The 16,039-nt window shown below is 54.0% G+C and overlaps 6 protein-coding genes and 1 non-coding gene across 7 annotated transcripts; 5 read left to right on the plus strand and 2 right to left on the minus strand.

Moving 5' to 3' along the window:
* Positions 1–517: 517 nt before the first annotated feature.
* On the plus strand, positions 518–2,306 carry CLUP02_13797 (NLI interacting factor-like phosphatase; the record flags this gene model as incomplete). The annotated part of the gene is made up of 4 exons (XM_049292734.1): positions 518–592; positions 661–1,731; positions 1,790–1,939; positions 1,995–2,306. The coding sequence occupies 4 exons, from the start codon at positions 518–520 to the stop codon at positions 2,304–2,306; spliced, it is 1,608 nt and encodes a 535-aa protein (XP_049149880.1).
* A 1,325-nt stretch (positions 2,307–3,631) lies between these two features.
* Positions 3,632–4,436, plus strand: CLUP02_13798 (protein transporter SEC61 subunit beta; the record flags this gene model as incomplete). Its single annotated transcript, XM_049292735.1, has 4 exons — positions 3,632–3,634; positions 3,882–4,092; positions 4,240–4,335; positions 4,402–4,436. 4 exons carry the CDS (start codon positions 3,632–3,634, stop codon positions 4,434–4,436), a joined length of 345 nt encoding a protein of 114 aa, XP_049149881.1.
* A 1,063-nt stretch (positions 4,437–5,499) lies between these two features.
* On the plus strand, positions 5,500–5,587 carry CLUP02_tRNA251. The gene has a single exon. It is a non-coding gene; the product is annotated as a tRNA-Tyr (tRNA).
* Positions 5,588–5,874: 287 nt separating this feature from the next.
* On the minus strand, positions 5,875–6,030 carry CLUP02_13799 (uncharacterized protein; the record flags this gene model as incomplete). The annotated part of the gene is made up of 1 exon (XM_049292736.1): positions 5,875–6,030. The coding sequence occupies one exon, from the start codon at positions 6,028–6,030 to the stop codon at positions 5,875–5,877; it is 156 nt and encodes a 51-aa protein (XP_049149882.1).
* Positions 6,031–6,759: 729 nt separating this feature from the next.
* On the plus strand, positions 6,760–7,338 carry CLUP02_13800 (uncharacterized protein; the record flags this gene model as incomplete). Its single annotated transcript, XM_049292737.1, has 3 exons — positions 6,760–6,848; positions 6,919–7,031; positions 7,172–7,338. The coding sequence occupies 3 exons, from the start codon at positions 6,760–6,762 to the stop codon at positions 7,336–7,338; spliced, it is 369 nt and encodes a 122-aa protein (XP_049149883.1).
* A 27-nt stretch (positions 7,339–7,365) lies between these two features.
* Positions 7,366–11,526, plus strand: CLUP02_13801 (glycosyltransferase family 28 domain-containing protein; the record flags this gene model as incomplete). Its single annotated transcript, XM_049292738.1, has 4 exons — positions 7,366–7,609; positions 7,674–9,348; positions 9,406–10,280; positions 10,355–11,526. 4 exons carry the CDS (start codon positions 7,366–7,368, stop codon positions 11,524–11,526), a joined length of 3,966 nt encoding a protein of 1,321 aa, XP_049149884.1.
* A 603-nt stretch (positions 11,527–12,129) lies between these two features.
* On the minus strand, positions 12,130–15,331 carry CLUP02_13802 (uncharacterized protein; the record flags this gene model as incomplete). Its single annotated transcript, XM_049292739.1, has 2 exons — positions 12,130–15,135; positions 15,236–15,331. The coding sequence occupies 2 exons, from the start codon at positions 15,329–15,331 to the stop codon at positions 12,130–12,132; spliced, it is 3,102 nt and encodes a 1,033-aa protein (XP_049149885.1).
* Positions 15,332–16,039: the final 708 nt, after the last annotated feature.

Raw genomic sequence — 16,039 nt, forward strand, 5'->3', positions numbered from 1 at the left:
CCCCCCCAGGCCCAGCCACTTTGCCTCGCCCACCTAGTCATTCCATTGGCGCCGCTTCTTGCGCGACTGAGCCCAAACCATCTTCCATTCTCCGCGTTCGACCGACAACCTCACCGGGACGTCGCCTTTCCTCCTCTTCCATTCCATCCATCGCCCACCCGCGTCGATCTTTTACTTTCCGACAATTTTCCTTCACCTCGGACCGCGTAACGAGCTTTGCGAATCGGCCTTTTACGGCCGACAACAGCTCACTTAAGGGGTTGAGGATTCTGGGAAGGCTTGCCGGTCCCCAAGAAGAAAGGAGGTGAGTGACGACACTCCATGTTCACCTCTGCTTGAGCCCTCGACGCACCCTATCCGCCATCAATCTCGTGCTCGCGCGACACACCGCCTCACCGAGGGAAGAGGCATGCTCGCTCGTCTGTTGGTCCCGACCCACGTTCACGCGCACCGCTTGCTCCGTCTCGGATGGCCACCAGTCGACAAACACGACCTCGGTCATGTCTTAGACCTTGGAATGAGAGGCAGAGGCGGTAGTGTCATGATTGATCTGAATGAGCCTACTGGTGCTCGCCAGCCCCTCCTGGGCATCGTCGCTTGATTCATGCAGAACCGTTGGTCTTGCTTTGAACGTCTTGGCTAACCACCTCCCTGCTCTAGCCCGACAGCATCATGTCCGAGAGACCACAACCATCCAACCCAGACAAAATCACACCACAGATTCAGCAAAACGGCCAGTCGAGTCAAGAAATGTCCAAAGAAAAGGTGCTTCTGGCGCCAGAGGAGGGTGGAAATTCAAAGAAGGGTAGGGGCTTCCTGCATGTACCGTCTCGGTCTTCCTCGCAGCGCAATCAATCCTCCCCGACGTCGACAGGGCTGAGCGGAGCAACAGTCAGCGATTCGAGAAACAGCATCGGCGGACGTTCGAAGGAGTCCAAGGGTAGTTTTTTAGGACGCCATCGAAATGGCAGTGTCGGCAGCCACCGATCCGGCATCGAAACCGAACCTACCAACACCCCCGGCAACACGCAACCGAATTCTCCCGTGAACCCCCCTCAGAAGAAGAAGAAAGGAGGGCTTTTCGCCCTTCTTGGGTGCTGCGATGTCCCCGACAACGCGAACGCGATTGAAAACGGCGACGACGCTGTCCACAAGCTCGACAAGCTGCCCGCGAGACCAACGACCGCCAAGTCTCGACAGCCCACCCCGCAGGACCAACAACCCGCTTCGAACAAGCCGCAAATCCAGGAGAAGCAGCCGCAGCCCGAGCAGCCAATGACGGCAACCGAAAACAAAGGCAAGCGTGTGTCTGGAGCAACCACTGCCGACGATTCTACTGTTGGCGGAGAAGCTGGCGAATCCAAGCAAAACGTCGTCAGCAACGCCGGAGCTAGTAGTGCTGCACCCGCGATCACGGTAGAGTCAACCACTGGAGAGAAGACCAAGGAAGCGCCAGTGCTGGAAGCAGACAAGAAGGATGCCGAGGGAGACGAGGCGATGCCCGATGCGACTCCCGAGCCCGAAGAGAAGCACCAAATACCGCCCCCGGTAGAAGATGCGCCAACTAGCCAGCAGCTGCCGCCCCCTCCTCCGAACCCGCCGGTATCAGCTCCTATCGATGAGGCCATTCCAGAGCAAAAGTTCTTGTTGCCACCCATTGCACCTGAGTTCAAGGGCAAGAAATGTCTCGTGCTTGATCTGGACGAGACCTTGGTTCACAGTTCATTCAAGGTAAGCATTGAAGCTGATTTTTGGCCCTATTCCACAAAAAATGCTCACAAATCTGCAGATTCTCCACCAAGCCGATTTCACTATTCCCGTCGAAATCGAGGGCAATTATCATAATGTTTATGTGATCAAGAGACCAGGTGTGGATCAGTTTATGAAGCGCGTTGGGGAGCTTTATGAAGTGGTGGTCTTTACTGCGTCAGTCTCAAAGGTAAGACCGTCCTCCTCACCCAATCACTTGATTCTGTATGCTGACCCATCCAAAGTACGGCGACCCGCTGCTAGACCAGCTCGATATCCATAAGGTCGTTCACCACAGACTTTTCCGCGAGAGCTGCTACAATCACCAAGGAAACTATGTCAAGGATCTTTCCCAGGTGGGAAGAGACTTGAAGGACACCATCATCATAGACAACTCTCCCACGTCGTACATTTTCCATCCCCAGCACGCCGTTCCCATTAGCAGTTGGTTCTCAGACGCGCACGATAATGAGCTGCTGGACTTGATTCCCGTTCTAGAAGACCTCGCAAAGTCGGATGTCCAGGACGTCAGCCTGGTTCTCGACGTTACACTTTGAAGCTAAAGATACCAATTTCTTTTCTTCGTTCATCACCTCCGAAGAAATTTGCAGGACCGCGTGTCCCATCATAGCGGCAGGCGTTTGGGTTGAGATGGTTCGTTTCCAGCAGGTGTAGATGTATCACTGTCTAATCTTACCTTATAATGAGCATGGTGGAGGTACCAGACCACTGAGCCAGCTCACGGCGGCTTTCACGCAGCAAAGCTCGATGGCCGCATTTCAAAGGACCGCGAGGATGACAATTTCCATCAAAGAACCTCGGGATCGGAAAGGGAAAAAAAGTCAGGGCACTTTGGAGCTTGGGATGGCCGAACCGGGGCAGCTGGGGCATTTCTGTCACCTGGTGCTTCTTCGTCGGCATTGTTCGAATAATGCGGTTGAGGAACCCAACGAAAGATACCTGTCTGTCAAAGACCAGTCATCATGAAGAACAAAAAGGCGGCTAGGAATACCATGGGTCCTCGTGTTGGAATCTGAAGGGGATGATGCCCTTTACGTGGCAGGATTTTGTTTTCCCTTTGTTCATTTTCTATGTCTGAATCGTACCCTCCACCACTACCACTAACACTACCCCCATACTACCACCATTCTCCGGGAGTCTGCAAGCAGACATTTCATCTTCCTGCGTTTATAGCCGGCAATTGTCGATAAGGAGCGCTGTTGCAGGAAAGCGTTGCGTTGTGTTGTATTTCACCATGCGCTGCATAAGCTGGCGCCGTCAGATGGAAGCTTTCAGCTGCAGAACGCGGCTGCTTCCTAGATATACAGTACCCTCAAATTCAATTGAAAGCATTCACAAGATTCTCAGTGCACGGCTGTATTTTTCTAAAGGGCGGAGTGAAGGAGGGGAAAAGCATGTGCTACGACGGATTACAGTATCCGCATCTCGCAATGACAGGATGACCATGTATGCCACAGGTAAACTCAGGTGGTGAACTTGACTGGTCTTGCCAGGATTAGGGGCCCAGTGGAGTTTCTGGGAGCCGCTAGCCCGCTACGCTGAGCAGCCACCCATTAAGGTATGTTCGCCGCCCCAGGGGGTCTAGAACGTCGGGTCGGAAAATCCCCTGGGCGGCGCCCAGCTGGTCCCCTTTCCAAAACTGTGGCCTCAACTCTGCCACTTTTGAGCGCAGGTGCACCCCCGACCCTCTAGAGAGCTTGAATTCCCATCATCACGCCCTCCCGACCGACCATCCACATCCCACACCATCCTTTCCGAACTTTGATTCTTCTTCCCGCGTCGACTTTTTCGAACGAATTCTCCTGGTTTCCGAGTATCCTGTAGCGATCTTGGATCTTGTCCCTCGTCACACTCCTTCACAATGGTTAGTTATTCTTCTTCCGACGGTAATGGCCAGGCTGGTCCCTCGGAGCTCCCCCTTGCCAAACTGCATGTCGTGGCTTCACTTTACCACGTCGCACGCGACTCTTTGGGGCATTGAGCACCAGCTGCCAACACCGGAGTCTGCGCCTGATTGCAATCGGACAATGCGCGCGCGCGCCGAGGCCGCAAGACCTACCAATGTGGCCGAATAGGAGCAAATCGCTAATATTGAAATTGTGGCATCGTAGTCTTCCCCTCGACCTTCCTCGCCTGTTAACGGAGCCGGCGCTGCCGCTTCTGGCGCCAGCGTCGCGCGTCCCTCCTCGCCCACTCCCCCCGGCGGTCCCAGAACCGCCATCCGCCGCCGCGCGGCTGCCGACCAGAAGGAGAAGATTGCGAATGCGCGGCCGAACAGCACGAGAGCTGCCGGTGCTGGCGGTAGCAGCAGCACCATGCTGAGTACGTTCCCATCCCAATGACGTGTCTTTCGATCTCTCAGAAATAGTGTGGTGGATGTTGGCGAAGTGGTTGTGACCGAGGAGAATTGGAGGCGAAGGAGCTCAATTGATCCTTAAGGAAATGAAGGCTAACCATTGGATCACACAGGACTCTACACCGATGAGTCTCCCGGTCTCAAGGTCGACCCCGTCGTTGTTCTCGTTCTTTCCCTTGTTTTCATTTTCAGCGTTGTCGCCCTTCACAGTAAGTCTGACCCATGGATTCATCACTTCCCAAATAGAACAGCTAGCTGACCCAATGGCGCAATAGTCATTGCCAAGCTCACCCGCAAGTTCTCCTCTTAAGCGACTTGAGAGGACACCTAGAGGAGATGCAAAAGCTAGCCTTGGATGGAGCTCATACAGCTTTGCGAGGAACCGCAAATGCCAGGGTGATGCTGCCATAACCCAGACCAAAGGGATGCCAATGCGACGACAAAGAAAGAGATACGTGCTTGTCAAGGCACAGACTGCTTTTGGGACATGCGAGGAGTGGAATCTGGCATCAAAAAAACAACACAAAAGCAACCTTTTGACGATAATGGACAGTGGAGTGCCTGCTTGTGCTCGAGAGGGGGAGTACTTTGGTTGAAGAGGCAGAGAGCATGACTGATGCGCGCCGCTGTATTATACCTCTTTTTACATTTTATTACGCTTCTAGTCTAGATAGTCCAACATGACTTCTGGAACCCAACATTGTGCTATTTCTGACTAAGGGCAGTGGCTATCCCTCCACGTAGCTGTAGTCTTCAAATCTTAGCCAGGCGGAGATATCAAAGTTCCAGTAAGTTAGACTACCAGCTGGTCCAGACTACCCTTGCGGCGACCCTGAGCTCAGTGGGAAGGAAGGTGACTGCTCAGGCGAGAAGCTCGATCCACCGTCCCACAATGGCGACCTGAGAGGTGGAGGCAAATGATTTGTGGTATGGAGTTGACGACTTGCTTTAGAAGATATTCAGGAGTCTTCCTAAAACACCAATTGTTCGGAGGAACTTGACACAGAAAATGAAGTCTTCCTGTGTCCCGAGTTAGCAAGAAATGAGCTTGGTTCAATAGCTGTTCAACTAGTGTCGCACGGGAACACGTGAGAGGAAGCCAGTATCCGAACTCATTTTGGGAGGTGACTAGAGAGGTTCCGCGTGCGCGTGCCCACGATAAGTTGCAATTGGAGGAAATGCCCGTCCCCACTAACCCGTATCTCTTTCCCCATATTCTCTTCGTAAGCCAATTACCAATTACCACTCTCCCGCAAATGACTCGGTTGGCCACTCTGTTATCCACTCACGCACAAAATCACTGTGGATAGATACTTATTCGCAAACCTGCCGGAAGATTCCAACGATTCACCGAGAGCAGCTTAGCTGTCTTTCTCCCCTTGGTGTAGTTGGTTCATCACGTTCGACTGTAATGGTTACATTGTCATCGAAAGGTCTCTAGTTCAATTCTGGAAGGGGAGAACCAAATCTTTTGCAGCTTGTCGTAGTTATTTCTAGTGTTCTTGATTTACTGTTTATTCTCTTTCGTTCCTGCTTTTGTACTTAGTATCTACTAATCACTTTTGTTGCTCATTCTCATCCCTACTTTTGTCGTATTCACCCAGGAATATGTGAAGCTGTTGGTGGACTAGATTCTGGTGACGACGGATGAGATGTAGGTTCTGTAAGTATAGCCTGTGGAGTTGAAGAGTTTATTGTTGCCTGATTGACTTTTGTGCTGCATTGCCGCACTCTACACCACTCGACTATCAATCGGGGACCCTGTTGTAACCCGGAAAATAATCGCCGGCCAAACCTACTTGTGTAGGATGCCCGTGATGAACCATCACCTCGGACTGCTCCCGCCTACTATCAAAAAGCTCTTTCCAACTGTAAAGAGCCATGACTCTTAACATCCTTCTCATGGGTATGAAATAGGCGGTCACCTTTCAATACCATCGAATCTCAGATGTCTCATATGATTGGTGCCTCGACGGAAGCAACCTCAGAGCTGCCCTGGGACCGGAGAATAGGATCATGACCGCACAGCCAACGCTCCACGCTTCCACGCGTCCCTCAGACCGGGACCCGGACCCTGGTCCATCTTTATTTGGTCCCCCGAAAGTATCCTACCAAGACTATAACTGACCAGCGAACCAACCGGAAGACATCTTATAGTCGCTGCCTAACGTTTAACCTAGGCCTGCGGCTCAGACGTCGAAGCATTCCTCGAAACCTCTACTGGATTATTCCATAGACATTATCTCGTGCCTGAGACGCGTGTTGAATGAGCGGGCCCTCCCTTGTCTTCCAAACCCATCATCTCTTGGTCTTGAGTCTTGTGGCTGTGCGGGGTTCCAGAACCAGGTCCAGCTGGCCCTCTCCGAAATCGTCCCATCAAAACATCCCGTCATTGGCCTACCCGATGCCATCTTTCTTGGAGGATCTTCAACGCCTCCTCTCCCCCACGTCCTCAAGCCATTGGACGAATGATGTTGCGGAAAGGGAGGTGGACGTCATAGCTCTGTCCCCCCCGTCCATGGAATTTCAAGCCGGGAGCGCCCCGTGCCAGTCGCCCCAGTCCAGCTCGCTTGAACTGAGGCGTTGAACCTGTTGATGCAACTTTTCGGATGGTTGCGTAGGGCGGTGCTCATATGGGTTACCTCCCTCCTCCAGGTTGCCCATTTGCTTCACCTTACAAGGCAGTGGAGGCCACTGGGAATCTGGGAAGCCTGGCGGAGAAGTCGCTAGTGGCCCCCTTATCCGCACCCACCCCACCTCTAATCTGACCCTCGAACCCACTGAAGCTCCAGGGTCTTTCTCACGAGCTTGATCATCTCAGCTTTTGGCTCCGATGATGAAACGGGGCTGAATACTTATGCTGCCGGCCTTCGCTCCAGCACCTCGCTTGTCACTGCACCTGATCGTACCTTCTGACTATGCTCTATCTTCCCATAACCCAACTCAAGAACAATCCCGTTCAGCAAGATAATTGCCCACACGCATAACTGCCCATCGTGCCACGCTTGCTTGCCCCTCTTTTGTGTCACTTGTTGCGCTGGTGAGAAGGCGCCCTCGTCAATTCAAAGCTCTCAAACGTCCACAATCCCACTACAATAGCTACGAACATCGCCGCTTCTATCTGCAACCAGCCACCCCGTGATGACCTGAACTTTCGGAAACAATTTCATTACCCCTCGACATCGTCACTGGTCCTGCTCCCCCTCGGTTGACGAGTCGAAGAGTTGACCTTCCCCGCAATGACGGTCGTCAAGAACCCAGAAGCGGGCGCGAGCTCGTCTGCCCCTCCCCCGCCACCAAGATGGCCCAGCGATTTGAACCTCAACAGGACGGACAGCGCTGAGGTTCCCGACGCCCTCGTCTCTGACGGATTCAGCTTGCCTTCACTGGAGGCCGAGACCGAGGCTCCGCCGGCCTACGGAGACCTTCCTGATCAGCTGCAGTTCAACCAGGCGGGCTTCGAAGCCGGCGCCAATGTAACGGGTAACGTTCAACTCCTACCACCAACGCCGCTCACATCACGAGATTCGCTGACAAGTGCTACTAGGAGACGGCCGAGTCAACATTAACATCAACCAGAGCGGCAATCGCCTGGCCGAGATCCTCGCCCCGACGCTACGAAACCAGCTTCTCGCCGACAAGCGACCCCAGGCACCCCTGCCTCCAGCCTACATCCCCCCGAGCCTTGGAGGCCAGCCGGGCCAGACCCCTCCCCCGCAGCTCAACGTCGTTATACAGATTGTCGGCTCACGAGGCGACGTCCAGCCCTTTGTCGCCCTCGGCAAGGTGCTGAAAGATACCTACGGCCACCGCGTGCGAATAGCCACGCACGCGACGTTCCAAAAGTTTGTCGAGGAGAATGGGCTCGAGTTCTTCTGCATCGGTGGCGACCCCGCCGAGCTCATGGCCTTCATGGTCAAAAACCCCGGTCTGATGCCCGGCTTCGACACACTCAAGAGCGGAGAGGTTAGCAAGCGCCGCAGGGGAATCCAGGATATTCTGCTCGGGTGCTGGCGCTCGTGTATCGAGGCGGGCAACGGGTTGGGTCCGCCACCAAAACCGCATGCCAAGGATCAGCCGCTGGACGAGCACTACGGAATACCTGGGGACCCGAGGCAGAAGCCCTTCGTAGCTGACGCCATTATTGCGAACCCGCCGAGTTTTGCGCATATTCACATAGCGGAGAAGATGGGTATTCCGTTGCACCTAATGTTCACTATGCCGTGGACGCCTACGCGCGCTTTTCCTCACCCGCTGGCCAATATTCAGTCGACAAACACCGACACGGTCATGACCAACTATGTTTCTTACGCGTTGGTTGAAATGATGACATGGCAGGGCCTCGGCGACGTCATCAATAGGTTCAGAGACAAAGCGCTGGATCTGGAGCCCATGTCACTGATTTGGGCCCCGGGTGTATTGACGAGATTAAGAATCCCCTATACGTATTGCTGGTCTCCGGCACTGATTCCCAAGCCGAACGACTGGGGTCGTGAGATCGATATTTCAGGATTCTACTTCTTGAACCTGGCCTCGGCGTTTACTCCAGAACCTGATCTAGCTGCGTTCTTGGCTGCAGGGCCCCCTCCTGTCTACATTGGATTCGGCTCTATCGTGGTTGATGACCCGAATGCCTTGACCAGGATGATCTTCGATGCTGTTCATCAGACAGGCGTACGCGCGCTGGTCTCCAAGGGCTGGGGCGGCCTAGGCGCGGAAGATGTTGGACTTCCAGAAGGGGTCTTCATGCTGGGCAATGTACCCCACGACTGGTTGTTCAAGCATGTGTCGGCAGTCTGCCATCATGGTGGCGCAGGTACTACTGCCGCGGGTATTCAGGCAGGCAAGCCCACCATCATTGTGCCGTTCTTTGGTGACCAGCCATTCTGGGGTGCCATGGTCTCGAGGGCGGGTGCTGGTCCAGATCCCATTCCTTATAAGGAGCTCACGGGAGATAAGCTCGCGGAGGCCATCAAGTTTGCTGTCAAGCCCGAAACTCAGGCTAGAGCCCAGGAGCTTGGTCACAAGATTCGCGAGGAGAAGGGTACTGATTTGGGTGGTAAGAGCTTCCACGACCATTTGGACACCGACGAACTTAGGTGCTCTATTGAGCCTAGTCGGGCGGCCGCTTGGCGTGTAAGGAGGACGAAGGTCCGTCTGAGCCCCATGGCTGCCGCGGTGTTGGTAGAAAGGGGCCTGATCAAGTATTCTGATCTCAAGCTGTGAGTCCTCGCGCCCCTTTAGTCACTCCACACAAAGTGACAACTAACATTTCACAGCTATCGGCCCAAGGAGTATATCACGGAGGGCCAGCCATGGGATCCTATCTCCGCGGTCTCAACGTCGCTCGTCGCAGATATCAGCAGTATTGGTATGGCTGTGGCCGATTTTCCCAGAGAGCTGTTCAAGAGTCGTAGCAAAGGAGAAAAGTCACCAGAGACTTCTACGCCTTCCCTCGCGGAAGCCTCCTCGAGCAAGCAGTCTCTTCATCAGAGCTCAAGCAAGCAATCTCTACATCAGAGTGATAAGGCATCAATTGCGGCTCCAAGCACGCATGCATCGGAGTCTTCGACACAGCTAGGCCTCATGGAAATGGAGGGCTCTACCCCGACGCTGCCGCAATCTCCACAGCCAGACACACTGTCGTTAACCCAGTCTCAGACGGCTTCCACTGCTCCTTCCATGGTCTTCAGCCCTCCCGATGGTGCGTCGATTGCTCGTAGCGAAACTACTCCATCAGAACATGCGTCAACGACTCAATCTGTAAGACCACCCAACAGTCCGGCGAAGAGGTCGTTCAAAGAATCGATGCCTGCAAACGTGGGTGTCGATGCTGCCGTAGCAGCTGGAACCAGCGTTAGTCGCATCGTTACTACCGGTGTGAAGACACCGATGAACGTGTGCCTCGGCTTGGCAAGAGGTTTCCGGAATGCCCCTCGATTGTACAACGATGACACTGTCCGGCCGCCCGAGAAGGTGACGGACTTGGCAAGCGGTATCAGAATAGCTGCCAAGGAATTCGGCTACGGCATGTTTGATGGCATCGGTGGACTCGTCACTCAGCCGCTCAAGGGTGCTGAGAAGGAAGGTGGGATAGGTCTCATCAAAGGCTTCGGCAAGGGCATCGGAGGTTTGATTCTCAAGCCCGCATCTGGTGAGTTGAATCCGTGCCATCTCCCGTGCTCAATCCCTTGCTATGCTAAGAATTACCGTTGCTAATTAATACAGCTGTATGGTCCGTCCCCGCGTACACCATGCAGGGTGTTCATGCAACTCTACGGAACGCCTTTTCGAGCAGTGTCCAGAACTACATCATTGCGTCTCGCATGAAGCAGGGACAAATGGACATGGAAAGCGCCGGCGCCGCGGAGCGCGAAGACGTCGTTGTGCGTTGGAACAATGTCAAATTTGACCTCAAGAACTTCCAGGCCATGAAGTTGAAGGAACAGCGAGAGAAGCAGAGGGCCGAAGGCGAAGGACCCTATGGACAGCCCGAGAAGAGTCTCACGGCCCCGGTCACTGGCTGGGCCCACACGAGGAAACTGTCCTTTGAGGAAAGGAAACAGCTTCATGCTCGAAAGGAAGCGTGGAAGAAGGGTCATGTCGAGGCCGTTGTCCCTGCCTCGAGGTCGGATCTGTCGCTTTCAGAACCTAGCTCAATGAGTGCCGCCGAGGACGAAGAATTTGAGCGCGCTATCCGCGTATCCGTCGCCGAAACGTCGCGCGGCAACGCTGAAGAAGACGCTGCGGTCGAGCAGGCTATCCGCGCAAGTGTCAATCACTTCCGCAGTTCCGGGGTTCCTGACATACGGGCCGAGAAGGCCGCGCCCCTCGACAGAGACGCCAAGAACCAGGACCAGGACCCGTTCACGAGCGCCGAGCTGGAGATCACGGACGAGGAATACCAGCGGCTCATCGAGGGGGCCATCAACCAGAGCATGTCCCTCAAAGCCGCGGGAGTACAGCCGGGCGAGGGATCGCACGGCGACGACGAAGAGTTCGAGCGCGCCCTCGAGCAGTCCCGGATTGCCCAGCAGCATCCCCCCGCACACGAGGACGACGAGGAGCTGCAGCGGATCCTGGAGGAGTCTAAGAGGCAGCACGCGGAGGGAAACACAAACGAGGAGGAAGAGTTACGGAAAGCAATCGAAGCGTCAGAAGCCGCGCATCGAGAGCATCAGAATAGGGACGCCGCGGCGCTGACGGAGGAGGATGTCGTGATGGAGTACGTTAAGAAGCAGAGCCTTGCCGAGGAGGAGTATCGACGGAATGCGTCAAAGGGCAAGGGACGCGATGTATCGGCGGATGCTGATGAGGAGGAGGATGAGGAGCTGAGGAGGGCGATGGAGGAGAGTTTGAAGATGAGTGGGCGGCCGGGAGGGTCGAGCTCTTACCAGTGATTCTTTGAGGGTTTCCTACTCCTCTATTTTCTTTTCCTTTGCAATGATGGGGTTTGAGGAGATAGATAGATGGCACAGCACATCCGAGATACCATTTTAGTTTTCCCGAGTCGCAATCCGATTCTCATGCTCTCTAATACTACGTATCTAACATGGAGAAGCGAAGCGGGGCGGTTCTCGAACCCGGGACATGGCCTAATCAGGAAACCGAGGTCCTCAACGATACGGCATGATTGGTTGAGTGAGTGACCGACAAGGCACGGCCATGATGGGATGAAGACAAAGAACATCGGATTACATTCACTGGATGTCACTCGGTTCTGAAAAAAAAAAAAAGTATAACAACTAGTGGGTGTATTGGTTTCTCGAGTCAGTCTCCACCCATAGAGCTGGCTGATGATATGTAGTTTCCCTATGGTACAATTCTCTACACAAACTTGCTAGGCAAGTATGATTACTGTCCACTTCCTGTCGTCTACTTTCGTTCCTTATTTTTCTTCCAGCTCAGTAGGAGCTCAATCGCAAAAAGAGCAAGTGTATAGCCCGATCGTCGTATTATCCTTCTCAAATTTGCATTACTTCGTGTTCCTTTTGCCCTTAGTTTCAGTGCAATTTCTCCTTCAAATAGATCACTGCTGCAAATCCTGCGCAACAGTTTGTCGTCATTCCGTGAGCGCACCATGGACACTTCACCGTCGTAGAGATGAGTCCGCTGACTCCCAGCTTCCGGTCCTCCACCATGCTATCGGGCTTTGCCATGCATTCGTAGACTTTGCTCGGCATGTCGTGCAAGAACTTGCAACTGCAGCATTCCACAAGCATCTTGGCAACGGGCTCGGGGATGCCGTTGGGAGGTACAATGGATGCACGTGAGACGCGACTGGATCGCGGTGGCGGCATTGATTTGCGGGCTTCCTCGAGATAATGTGAGGGATTCGAAGGCCCCTTGGTGGACACAATCGACTTCCTGGAAGCTACATCCGCAGGGAATGAAGGCTGCGAGGCTGCTTTGGCGTGTAAATTATTCACAGAGCCACGCTTTGATGAGCGGGGCGGTGGTGGCGGAACAAGAGACCGGAGCACGAGAGGTTGATGCTTGAGCTTCGGAAGGAAACTAGTGTCAAGTGCGAGGTCAGGACTCGAGCGGCTCTTAGTCAAGCTCGGGTGACGCTGGACGACGCTATGAAGTTCCTCTTGTACCGGTTCAATGTTGGTGCTGCTAATTTCCTGAACGTGCCCATTCTGACCATAATCGTATGGACTCGTCAAAGAAGCGGATGTCAGTGGGGTTGCCATCGCGGATGTCTTTGAACTGTCGGTGTGTATTGGAGTGGGATAGCTCTGCGACGAGTCGCTGTCCTCGGCATCAGCAACGCTAGCCTTCCTACCAAACTTCTCCGTCACCAAGGCTTCAAGCTCGTTGAGATGAGCCTCATGATTTTGGACCGGAATTTGAGGGGGCAGGCTGATCCGTTGATTCGTAGCAATTGGAGAGGCTGTCTGCATCGCTGCCTTGTGAGAAAGCCTGTACGACCGAGTGTCATTCGTAACAACCACTGTCTCGTTGTCGACCCGACCCAGTTCTGCGTCCAAAGGCGGCAACCCCTTTTCGGATTGCGGCCTTGAAGAATTAGGAGTGGTGGCGGGTGACGGAGAAGGCAAGGACTCGTCGCATGAAGACATCGAAGATCTGTGTGTCGGGCGTGCTGATGAGTCTCTCGAAGTCGACTCAGTAGACTCGGCAAACGGACGAGGCGGGGCTGTGAAAGGGGATGGCTCGTCGGTTGAGTACCTAGAGCTTGACGTTGAGTCGGGTGTCATGGTAGTGTCGCGCGCCGCTCTGGTAAAATAATTGGAGACAGGCGGCTTGGATGATCCCGGAGTCGACACTTTCTGGAATGCGGCTTTGGCTGCATCCTTGAAGCTTCTGATGGCTGCCCCGGGGGTAGCCGGATGCCTCTCACGCGATGCCGATCTTTCGGGAGGCAAAGGTATCTCTCTAGACATCATTCTAGACATGGGTGGTCCCTGAGACGTGGACCGGTCGAATGATTGCTGTCCCGGGCTGCCTGCTGGCGGTGTGTAAGGAAGTCGGAATGTGAGCGTGAAATCTTCAGCCGAGGCTGATTGGTCTTTGTAGCCGCCGAGGCTAGAGAGCGATCCGTTACGTGGAGGGAAGTTGGAGCCCATGGGGCTGCTCTCTGAAGAAGAGGAGTATGCTCGAGATTGGAGTGGGCGATTGGAGGCCGGAGGATAGTGAGATTTGGCAGAGACGCGAACTTCGTCTCTGTAGCCGTTCATGGATCTTTCTCTGCTTTGTTGACGAGACTGGTGAACGTAACTCTCTCTTCTTCGTCCTCGCTCTTGCTCAACCACAACCTCGCTAAGTCCGTTATGAATCTCCAACTCATCGTCGTTGGCGGGGACTTGCGATTGCTTCGTGCCATTCATCCATTGGTGAAAGTTGCTCACATCAGGTACAGGCGGTGCTGTGGGCGAGACTAAAGGCTGAGACCAAGAAGAGGTGTTGATAGAAGCGGATCGTGGGGTCTTGGGTCCGTATGAGTCTTCGTCGTACTCGTCAGGTCGCTCTCCTTGCGGGTCGAATGAGAAAGAACGCGGCAACGCTGAAGGTGTCATTGCTGGCGGGGTCACCCTTACTTCAGGTCCAAATGAGTGAGATCTCTGACCGGTCAGGAAAGAAGGCGGATTAGGTTTTCTGAAGGGAATGCCGGCGTCATTCTGTCTTTTCTGCTCCAGCTTCAAGCCGCCAATGAAGCCTTGGTCATCGTTGTTGTGAGACTGATTATGGGTCTTGTGGCCTGTCAAAGCAGCTTTTAGCTGCATGGCTACCGAGTCTGACCGTTGTCTGGCATGCTGAGGACGGATTGAAGGTGGTGGCTCATAGAATGCCTGGGCGCTGGCTGACCGAAGATGCTCATTGACGAACACGGTTGGGCTAGAGATTGACCTCGATGCATTTGGAGGTCTTGGTGGGGAAGCTTTGGTGTTCGGTCCAGCTTTGCTGAGCTTAGCTGCCAACTTCTTCTTCACAGATTTGGCCTCCTTCTCGGCTTGCTTCTCGGCCTGTTCCTTTTCCTTCTTGCGCATCTTGGCTTCGATTTTCTTTTCCTTCTTCTTGTTCTGACCAAAAGATTCCCAGCTCGGTGAGTGGCAAATCGAGGAGGCGTCGTCGGCAGTCGGTTCGTCGACCATATCGACGTCGAGGAAGGTCACTGTCTTGTGCTTGTGCTCCACCGATTCCTTGCGCTCCGACCCGCGATCGATTTCAGACTTGACGTTCGAGGGCGGCGGAACGGATATGGAAAGAGAAGGCAAGGCTGTTGCTCGGCGGACTGCTTTCATAGCAGAAGGTGGTAGCTCCGGTTTCTGTGTGGGAAGTTGAGCTGATGACTCCCTCCGGCGAGACTGGAGAGGAGCTATAGGCTTCACAGGCGGAGCGGGATGAACTGTAGGAAAAGGTTTCAGTTTCGGAGGTGACTGGGCAGGTCGGCCATGATTAAGCTGTTGCTGAAGAACCTGCTGAAACGCCAGGTGAGAGGGATGGGTCGCCGCAGGCATGGACTGATGCCCCTGAAGACGCTCGAGCTACAAGTTGAAGCGTGTTAGTGGGTGGGAGCTAACATAGCCAAATTGGGTGTGGATGCGACGTGGTAGGAGGCGTCAGGTTAGGGTGGGATCGGCCTACCTTCCGAATGTGTTCCAGCTCCAACATCTTTTGAAGGCTGTCAGACCGGCCGCGTTGGGGTTTGGTCGACTCGCGTTGAGCCCCCGTTGCAGTCATTATTGGGTATCTTGTCGTGCTTGTCTCGAGGCGTATTTGGAGGTGGATTATCGTAAGTGGAGCAGTGGCGTCGAAAGTGGGAGAGGATAGCCAGCTAGTTTGTGTGGCAGATGGTGAAGAGAAGATGAGGCGTTGCTAATGGAGGCGTTTCTGCGTTGTCATTTCTTCGTGATGCTGATATGGCGTTTGCTAATAGTGACAGACTAAAAGGTGATGCAATTAACAATTTGTCGAAGTGTAATTGCGGCCGAAAACCCCCAGGGCGTGGCGGTGAATTGACGTTGTAGAGACGTCGTCGCGCAATTTGAGGTGTGGCCCAAAAAAAAGACGGTGAAAGGTGGGCGCGTATCCGTAAAAGTCGAGACGGAAGAATCAACAGACGGTCGAATTGGGTATGGGAGAGGCTAAGGCCAACGAGAGAAAGTGCGACAAAGTAACGTTGTCGTCGTGAATCCAAGGAAAGTCGGAAATTTCGAATTGTCTAGCGAGGGGCAGTTACAGTTACGAAAAGGGAATTCTGGAGGAAAGAGCAGGGTAGGGTTGATATTTGGGAAGGAGCCGGGGTTCGCTGAGACTAAGAGGGGTTCTCGAATGCGGGATGCTGGTCCTGATACTGATGCTGGTAAGAGACGGGAAAAAGGAATACCTAGAAGGAACTGCAGATCGGGATGAGCTGGATCCTAGTCATCGGAGGCACCTTATGCAGAC

Source organism: Colletotrichum lupini, chromosome 7, assembly GCF_023278565.1.
Source record: "Colletotrichum lupini chromosome 7, complete sequence".
Classification (NCBI taxonomy): Eukaryota; Fungi; Ascomycota; class Sordariomycetes; order Glomerellales; family Glomerellaceae; genus Colletotrichum; species Colletotrichum lupini.